The sequence below is a fragment of the Oncorhynchus keta genome, chromosome 11 (assembly GCF_023373465.1).
Source record: "Oncorhynchus keta strain PuntledgeMale-10-30-2019 chromosome 11, Oket_V2, whole genome shotgun sequence".
NCBI lineage: Eukaryota > Metazoa > Chordata > Actinopteri > Salmoniformes > Salmonidae > Oncorhynchus > Oncorhynchus keta.
Window position 1 is genome coordinate 19,075,256 of NC_068431.1, and position 9,572 is coordinate 19,084,827.

A 9,572-nucleotide genomic window follows, 5' to 3' on the forward strand; every position below is an offset into this window, starting at 1 on the left:
AACCTGTCATTATATGCCTGAGAGTCGCTGGAGCTGGGCAGAGGGGGCAGGTCGAGTCCTCGCCATACCATTGATGTAGATTTTTTGGTGATGGAAGTACATCATAAACAGCTCTTATGATGAAGCTGATGCTGCTTGCCTCCATTTGCCAAAGCTCACTCCAGTTGATCTTTCTCCTCTCCAGGCCTTCCCACCGCGTCCATTGCCCTTGTTTAGCAAGAGAGACAGCCTTTGCACTTCTTGCAGTCTCATCCTGTCTGCGTACCTCCTCGACCACCAGCTTCCTGCGTTCAGATGTTGTTGCCTTATGGAACGTTGGTTTGCTTGCTGCCAGGCCAAAGCCTCCTCTTCCATACTGGATATTCCCCACAATGTCTTGGTGTCTCAGGGCTGATGTTGCTTGCTGCACAGCCTTGGATGATGTCCATTTCCGTCCAGTATATTGTATATTGTGATAAATTGCAGGCCACACTACTTGCATAGAGAGTTCTCAGCTATACTTTTTGTGGCTGTTTATTTACCACCACAGACAGATGCTGGCACTAAGAACGCACTTAGTCAGCTGTATAAGGAAATAAGCAAACCAGAAACCACTCACCCAGAGGCGGCGCTCCTAAAGGCCGGAGACTTTAATGCAGGTTAACTTAAATCAGTTCTACCTCATTTCTATCAACATGTTAAATATGCAACCAGAGGGGAAAACATTCTAGATCACCTGTACTCCACACACACGTACAAAGATCTCCCTCGCCCTCCATTTGGTAAATCCGGCTCAACTCTATCCTCCTGATTCCTGCTTACAAGCAAAAATTAAAGCAGGAAGCACCAGTGACTCGGTCTATAAAAAAGTGGTCAGATGAAGCAGATTGCTAAACTACAGGACTGTTTTGCTATCACAGACTGGAACATGTTCCGGGATTCTTCCAATGGCATTGAGGAGTACACCACATCAGGGGCGGCAGGGTAGCCTAGTGGTTAGAGCATTGGACTAGTAACAGGAAGGTTGTGAGTTCAAACCCCCGAGCTATCGTTCTGCCCCTGCAGTTAACCTGTTCCTAGGCCGTCATTGAAAATAAGAATTTGTTCTTAACTGACTTGCCTGGTTAAATAAAGGTAAAATAAAAATTAAACGTCACTGGTTCTATCAATAAGTGCATTGAGGACGTCGTCCCCACAGTGACTGTACGTACATACCCCAACCAGAAGCCATGGATAATAGGCAACATCCGCACTGCCGCTTTCAAGGTGCTGGACTCTAACCTGGAAGCTGACAAGAAACCCTGCAATGCCCTGCGACGAACCATCAAACAGTAAATTTTCACTGTAGTTTTACTGTTGTTTTTTTTTCTTTACTTACCTATTGTTCACCTAATACCATTGTTGCACTATTGGTTAGAGCCTTTAAGTAAGCATTTCACTGTAAGGTTTTTTCTAGCTATCTATTGTCACTGGTACGATAATCTCTTTTCACGCCAGAATGGCTGCCCGGTAGCTTCAAAATAGCACCCCCCAACACCTGTTGTATTCGGGGCACATGAGAAACTTTGATTTGAATAATAATAATAGTAATAATACAAAAATTAAGATTTTGGAAGCTATAGAAATGCTCTTATTATTAATTTGTTTTTGACAAGTATATTCCATTATAGACACCTTAATTCATGTATAAAAATATACTCCTTAAAGCAATTTTTTTAGAGAATACTGTTACTGTCCCCACTCCAATAAATAAATACTTAAATACATGAAATTCTGTCCTTGAAACATTTGATTGAAGTACTGTAGAATTCCATTATGGAGGACTGCGCCTTAGGAGTACCAATATGGCCGACAGGTGGCTTCAAAGCCTCTCATTGGCCATTACATAAAATCCGTAATCCAGGTTTTATACACGTAATTGGTACCAACTCTGGGAATAAGCTTACTAATAACAATAGACCGGTGGCTTAGGTTAGTTAACTAGCTTGTATCAATCCTGATTTGGAAGCTGCTGACAATGCTTGTTTATGGTTGAATAATATCCATATTCTGATATGGAACTTCTATTACTGACAACCATATTGCATTATCCAATTCTGATATATTATGACTTATTGGTACACAGAGCTAGATCTTCTTCTACCATTACTTTGTACATGAAAGGTACCCTGATACTAAGAGTTGGAGAAACGTATTCATATTTCAAATAAAGTAATTGTAGTGCATGGATAATCTAGATGATTACATATTTGACATGTCCTCTCTTCTGCTCACTGTCAATTTAGTTGATGATTCAGCAGGAGAAACCGCAGCTGGCCTGCACCATGCCTGTGGTGTGGCCCACTCTCCTTGACTTGGGCAGGGATGAGTGTAAGAGAATCCTCCGTAAACTTGGTAAGTGCCTTTGAACTTATCCGGCCTCTCTGGCTTGTCTTATGCATGAAGTGATTTGTCACTTTCAAAGAACCCCAAATGTTACTGCTATTTCAGAGTGAAAGTTGTTTTTAATGATAAACCATATTGTTTCAACAGAGCTGGAGGCGTATGCTGGTGTTATCAGTGCTTTGCGAGCCCAAGGCGACCTCACCAAGGATAAGAAGGATCTCCTTGGAGAACTCACTAAAGTCCTCAGGTAAACCAGCAAAGTCTCTAGAGGAACCTATGAAATATGGGACCCTTTTCTTAATAAAAACAAACTTGGCTTGTGACTTAATTGCTCGTACTTTCTTTGCTAATACTGTATGGTTGTCTCCCACAGCATTTCAACAGAGCGTCATCGTGCAGAGGTCCGTAGGGCAGTCAATGATGAGCGCCTTACCACCATTGCCTATCAGTAAGTCAAGTTACCCTCTTAAGGTGGTCAGTACTAAAACTACATACACATTATGACCAACTACTACATACTAGTACACGCTTCAGCCCCTCAATTTATCATATTTTTACCATGAGGAGTACACCACATCAGTCACTGACTTTATCAGTACGTACATACCCCAACCAGATGCCATGGATTACAGGCAACATTCGCACTGAGCTGAAGGGTAGAGCTGCCGCTTTCAAGTTGCGGGACTCTAATCCGGAAGTTTACAAGAATTCCTGCTATTCCCTGCGACGAACCATCAAACAAGCAAAGCGTCAATACAGGGCTAAGATTGAATCATACTACACCGGCTCAGACGCTCGTCTTATGTGGCATCGCTTGCAAACTATTACAGACTACAAAGGGAAGCACAGCCGAGAGCTGCCCAGTGTCACGAGCCTACCAGACAAGCTAAATCACTTCTATGCTCGTTTTGAGGCAAGCAACACTGAGGCATGCATGAGCGCATCAGCTGTTCCGGACGACTGTGTGATCACGTTCTCCGTAGCCGACGTGAGCAAGACCTTTAAACAGGTCAACATACACGAGGCTGCGGGGCCAGACGGATTACCAGGACGTGTGCTCCGGGCATGTGCTGACCAACTGGCAGGTGTCTTCACTAAAATGTTCAACATGTCCCTGATTGAGTTTGTAATACCAACATGTTTCAAGCAGACCACCATAGTCCCTGTGCCCAAGAACACGAAGGCAACCTGCCTAAATGACTACAGACCCGTAGCACTCAAGTCTGTAGTCATGAAGTGCTTTGAAAGGTTGGTAATGGCTCACATCAACACCATTATCCCAGAAACCCTAGACTCACTCCAATTTGCATACCGCCCAAACAAATCCACAGATGATGCAATCTCTATTTCACTCCACACTGCCCTTTCCAACCTGGACAAAAGGAACACTTATGTGAGAATGCTATTCATTGACTATAGCTCAGCGTTCAACACCATAGTATCCTGAAAGCTCATGACTAAACTAAGGATCCTGGGACAAAACACCTCCCTCTGCAACTGGATCCTGGAATTCCTGACTGGCCACCCCCAGGTGGTGAGGGTAGGTAGCAACACATCTGCCACGCTGATCCTCAACACTAGAGCTCCCCAGGGGTGCTTGCTCAGTCCCCTCTTGTACTCCCTGTTTACCACGACTGCATGGCCAGGAACGACTCCAACACCATCATTAAGTTTGCAGATGACACACAACAGTGGTAGGCCTGATCACCGACAACAGCGAGACAGCCTATAGGGAGGAGGTCAGAGACCTGACCGGGTGGTGCCAGAATAACAACTTATCCCTCAACGTAACCAAGACTAAGGAGATGATTGTGGACTACAGGAAAAGGAGGACCGAGCACACCCCCATTCCCCGTGTCCACATCACCAACCAACTAAAATGGTCCAAACACGCGAAGACAGTCGTGAAGAGGGCACGACAAAGCCTATTCCCCCTCAGGAAACTAAAATTATTTGGCATGGGTCCTGAGATCCTCAAAAGGTTCTACAGCTACAACATCAAGAGCATCCTGACTGGTTGCATCACTGCCTGTTACGGCAATTGCTCAGCCTCTTACATGCAAGGCACTATAGAGGGTAGTGCGTACGGCCCAGTACATCACTGGGGCTAAGCTGCCTGCCATCCAGGACCTCTACACCAGGCGGTGTCAGAGGACGGCCCTAAAAATGGTCAGACCCCAGCCACCCCCGTCATAGGCTGTTCTCTCTACTACCGCATGGCAAGAGGTACCGGAGTGCCAAGTCTAGGACAAAAAGGCTTCTCAACAGTTACTTTACTCCCAAACCATAAGATTCCTGAACAGGTTGTCAAATGGCTACCCAGACTATTTGCATTGTGTGTGTCCCCCCCCCCCAACCCATTTTTTTACGCTACTGCTACTCTCTGTTTATCCTATATGCATAGTCACTTTAACTATACATTCATGTACATACTACCTCAATTTGGCCGACCGACCAGTGCTCCCGCACATTGGCTAACCGGGCTATCTGCATTGTGTCCGACCCGCCAAACCCTCTTTTATGCTTCTGCTACTCTCTGTTTATCATATATGCATAGTCACTTTAACCATATGTACATACTACCTCAATCAGCCTGACTAACCAGTGACTGTATGTAGCCTCGCTACTGTATATAGCCTGTCTTTTTACTGTTGTTTTTATTTCTTTACTTACCTATTGTTCACCTAATACATTTTTTGCACTATTGGTTAGAGCCTGTAAGTAAGCATTTCACGGTAAGGTTGTATTCGGCTCACGTGACAAATAAACTTTGGTTTGATGACAATTGTATCTGTCTTGTCAAGCATGTCAGGTCCCAACAGCTCCTCAGAGTGGTCCATTGAGGGGCGTCGGCTGGTCCCGCTGATGCCCAGACTGGTCCCCCAGACCGCCTTTACTGTGACGGCCAACGCAGTGGCCAGCGCCACAGCCAATCAGAACGCTTCGTTTCTGCTGCCTGCCGAAACAGGAAATAAAGAAGGTAAGATCAGACAGCTCAAGGTGGAAATTACTCTTAACCACAGATCTAGGATTACATTACCTTGCTCCTAATCTTAGCCTGAGGGTTAATCCATTTGAATTCAATCACTTTTTGACAGCACCTCTTTTGATTTGAACTGAACCTTCCATATGTATTTCCCCAAACTGCTCAAACTTGACCTATTTTACATGCCCCCACCATTCCATGAGACATACATGTATTCATCACTGGAAAATATAAACTATTGAGATTTGATATCATTTAAAAGCTTACAAACAGGGTTGTCAAACTATTTTATCATTTCTAGATTTATTTATTTTTGAAATTTTTACCTTAAGTCAATTGTGTAAAATCAGACATTTCAAAATATTAGCATATGTTGTAGCTTAGACCCTATTTTACGTCATCTGGCCCTGTCAGTAGTAACTTTCTACCTGCAACAACTGAAGAGGGAGGAAGACGTTACATGATTAATCACTTATGTCTTCTTATAGTGTCTTTTTATATGAATTATGGTTGTTATTTGTTTGCAGTGGTTGTTTGCTACTCCTACACAAGCACCACGTCCACCAGTGCCACGGCGCCCAGTGGCAGTGCAGCAGCCATGGTGAAATCCCCCCGTCCGGCCAGCCCCGCCTCAAACATGGTGGTGCTGCCCAGCGGGAGCACGGTCTATGTGAAAAGTGAGTGTCATAACAGAGATTCCATGTTTGTTTATTATTTTACTTTGGAAAGAAAAATAAGTGTTTATTTAAGAATTTTGCACTGGTTAAGGAGTCTCCGGTGCGACACTCACTAAACAGAACCTGAAGTCTGTCAATGTATTGCTGCATTCTTTGTCTCCGTCTGTATGTTTCTCTCGCTCCCCCAGGCGTGAGCTGCTCGGATGAGGATGAGAAGCCGCGTAAGCGGAGGCGGACTAACTCCTCAAGCTCCTCCCCTGTGGTGCTGAAGGAAGTGGCCAAGGTGACCCCGCCCATGTCCAAGACCATCACTGTGCCGGTGAGCGGCAGCCCCAAGATGAGCAACATCATGCAGAGCATCGCCAACTCCCTGCCACCGCATATGTCCCCCGTCAAGATCACCTTTACAAAGCCCACCACGCAGACCACTAACACCACCACGCAGAAGGTGAGCAGGACAGAACTGACCATTGTTCAGTATAAATCCTCTTGTTCTATAGGCAAAGAGTCAATATAGTGAGGTGTGAGCCAGATAATATAGGAATGTATGGATATGTTTGAATGATCGTAAGTGATTGCATACTGTTTGCAAACTCGATTGTAAGTGATTGTGTATAAGAACTTAATTGTAAGTGGCTGTGTAATTTACTGTATAATGTATGTTTTGTCAGGTGATCATTGTGACGACCTCTCCAAGCTCCAACTTCGTTCCCAACATCCTGTCCAAGTCTCACTCACACAACTACGCGGCGGCCATGTCCAAGTTGGTGTCCACCTCCATGCTGACCTCGGCCAACCAGAAGCAGACAGTGTTAATTCCGGCCAGCTCCAGTCCCTCCTCGGCCCCAAACACAGTCGCTGTGACCACCATGGTTTCTTCCAGTCCATCTGTGGTCATGTCAACAATAGCACAGGGTAGGTTTGAATGTCCCATTTCCTGCAGTGTTTTCAAATAGTTTGTTTACTCAGGATTTATTACCGGCCTTCGCCCAATTTAGACAAATATTGTCTTGTTCTAGCAACTAAGACCTTTCATGTATACAACATTTTATTGAAACAGGAATTGTACTGAATTGTGTGTATCTGATTGGTCTTTGAAACTGGCCACTATTGCTTGTCCTCTCCCTGTGCCAGGTGGCTCGTCGACGGGCATGAAAGTGGCCTCCGCCAGGCTCCCCTCTCCTAAGACCATGGTGGGCTCTCCAACCCAGATTCTGGCCCAGTTCCCCAAGCAGCACCAACAGTCACCCAAGCAGCTGCAGCAGGGCTCCCCCATGGGGGCCGGCGTCATGGGCCAGGCCCAGTCCTCTACCACTCTCCCCGGCTCCAAACCCACCATCCAGATTAAGCAGGAGTCAGGTGAGTACAGGGCGTGATACCCAACTCTACTGGTGTTAGTACTCTACCCTGAGTATGCAAGTGTACAGAAAGTCTTAATCATGTATTTAACTAATGATTTGTCTAATTGTACCTGTAGGTGTCAAAATCATCACCCAGCAGATGCAGCCCAGTAAGATCCTGCCCAAGCCCTCCTCTGTAGGCATGTCCAGCAGCAGTTCCTCCCCCATCATGGTTGTCAGTAGCAACGGGGCCATCATGACCACCAAGTTGGTGTCCCAGCCCACAGGTGTGCCTTCTCACATACTGCTTTTCGACTGTAACACAATTGTTACACTAGTGTATACACACTGATGTTTTACTAGGTAAACGGTGTTTCCAAAGCTAGGGCTGACAGTGAGGACTTGTGAAGAACAAAATCAACAACCTCTGCATAATCAAAACAGTTCCTTTGTGAGGATATCTTAACCATTGATGGCGTAAACCCATGTTCAGTTAGCCATTATGTAAATGCTGCCAGAAAAGCCCCAGTGGCTTTCTTGGTCCCAGGTTAGAGCAGGTCCACCGAGGCCATGGCCCAGTGAGTCCCAGGAGCCAGGCTGTGGGGGTGGAGACACACAAGTCTGAGGCTGTTTGGTAAAATACCAAGGTAAATCCTCAGTGTAAATGCACCAACAGTAAACTCACAAAACAGACAACTGTCGTCCAAACATGTAAATAATACACAAGGACAGTAGATGTCTGCACTGGTTTGGATAATCTGTTTTAATCCTTTATTCTATTTTACTTACTTAGTGTGTTTCTTATCTCTCGTTTTCTTTTTTTCTAGTAATACATTGTTATAGATTTATTGCATTGTTGGATTTTGAGTTTGCAAGAAAGGCATTTCACTGTACTTGTGCATGTGACATGAAACTGACATGAAACTAGATATTGATATGAAGAAATACTTAGCAAAGCCCCGTTGAGGAAAAACATTGATTTTGTGCAGGCACCCAGGCCACATACTCAAGGCCCACTGTGAGTCCCTCCATTGGCGCCAGGATGGCGACGTCAACCAGTGGTGCCACCTACGTCAAGACCACCAGCGGCAGCATAATCACGGTGGTCCCCAAGTCTCTAGCCACACTAGGCGGCAAGATCATCAGCAGCAACATTGTGTCTGGTGAGTTTGAAAGTTCTGTAGTGTTACTAGGGTTTTGGGGGGGTATTTACCAGTGATGTTTACATTTACCAGTTAACTACTGGAATTTTGGATACTTTAAAGGATTTCAAATAATTGATGTAACATGTCAAATATATATTGCTGATAATAAAATGTTTTTTTCATGTGAAAAATAGAATCACAAAGCTGTCAAACATCCTCAGTATAACCTATCAACTTAGTGCTGTTGCTGTTTAATATGAAGGTTTCTGTCTGGATTAAATTTGAGGTAAATACTTGGGGCTGAACTCGTGGAAGTTGTGAAATAAGTCAATAGTTGGAAGCGTTGCAGAGTAAATTTCAAATTTCATTCTTTTTCCTTTTTTTTTAAATGTACCCCCTTTTCTCCCCAATTTCGTGGTATCCAATTGTTAGTAACTACTATCTTGTCTCATCTCTACAACTCCCGTACGGGCTCGGGAGAGACGAAGGTCGAAAGCCATGCGTACTCCGAAACACAACCCAACCAAGTCGCACTGCTTCTTAACACAGCGCGCATCCAACCTGGAAGCCAGCCGCACCAATGTGTCGGAGGAAACACCGTGCACCTGGCGACTGCAGTGCACCTTAGCGTGCCTGGCCCGCCACAGAAGTCGCTAGTGTGCGATGAGACAAGGATATCCCTACTGGCCAAACACTCCCTAACCCGGATGACGCTAGGCCAATTGTGCGTCGCCCCACGGACCTCCCGGTCACGGCCGGCTGCGACAGAGCCTGGGCGCGAACCCAGAGTCTCTGGTGCCCTAGACCACTGCGCCACCCGGGAGGCCAGATTTCATTCTTGATTCAATGTTGTTCTTTTGTTTTTATTATTATTATCTATAGCTATTTTCTCCTAAACCATATTGTCCTTCTACTAGAAACTCATAGATGACATGGAAAACGGATATAAAAATGTATATGAATATATACAATGGTGTAAAGTACTAAAGTGTTTTTTTGGGGTATCTGTACTTTACTATTTATATTTTTTTACTTTTACTAAACTACATTCCTAAAGAAA

The 9,572-nt window shown here is 44.9% G+C and overlaps 1 protein-coding gene across 4 annotated transcripts in view; it reads left to right on the forward strand.

Moving 5' to 3' along the window:
• The window catches only part of emsy (EMSY transcriptional repressor, BRCA2 interacting), a 33,225-nt gene that overhangs the window by 2,901 nt on the left and 20,752 nt on the right, over positions 1–9,572 (forward strand). For 3 of the 4 annotated variants that reach the window (XM_035779794.1, XM_035779793.2, XM_035779792.2), the window contains exons 2-11: positions 2,265–2,373; positions 2,512–2,611; positions 2,738–2,812; positions 5,169–5,344; positions 5,878–6,027; positions 6,216–6,475; positions 6,699–6,942; positions 7,162–7,386; positions 7,505–7,654; positions 8,357–8,530. In XM_035779794.1, the coding sequence (XP_035635687.1) occupies positions 2,268–2,373; positions 2,512–2,611; positions 2,738–2,812; positions 5,169–5,344; positions 5,878–6,027; positions 6,216–6,475; positions 6,699–6,942; positions 7,162–7,386; positions 7,505–7,654; positions 8,357–8,530 (1,660 nt within the window). In that variant the 5' untranslated portion in view covers positions 2,265–2,267. Of the gene's footprint in view, positions 1–1,176; positions 1,311–2,264; positions 2,374–2,511; positions 2,612–2,737; positions 2,813–5,168; positions 5,345–5,877; positions 6,028–6,215; positions 6,476–6,698; positions 6,943–7,161; positions 7,387–7,504; positions 7,655–8,356; positions 8,531–9,572 lie in introns of those variants that run through there. The other variant, XM_035779795.2, reaches the window with a different exon arrangement.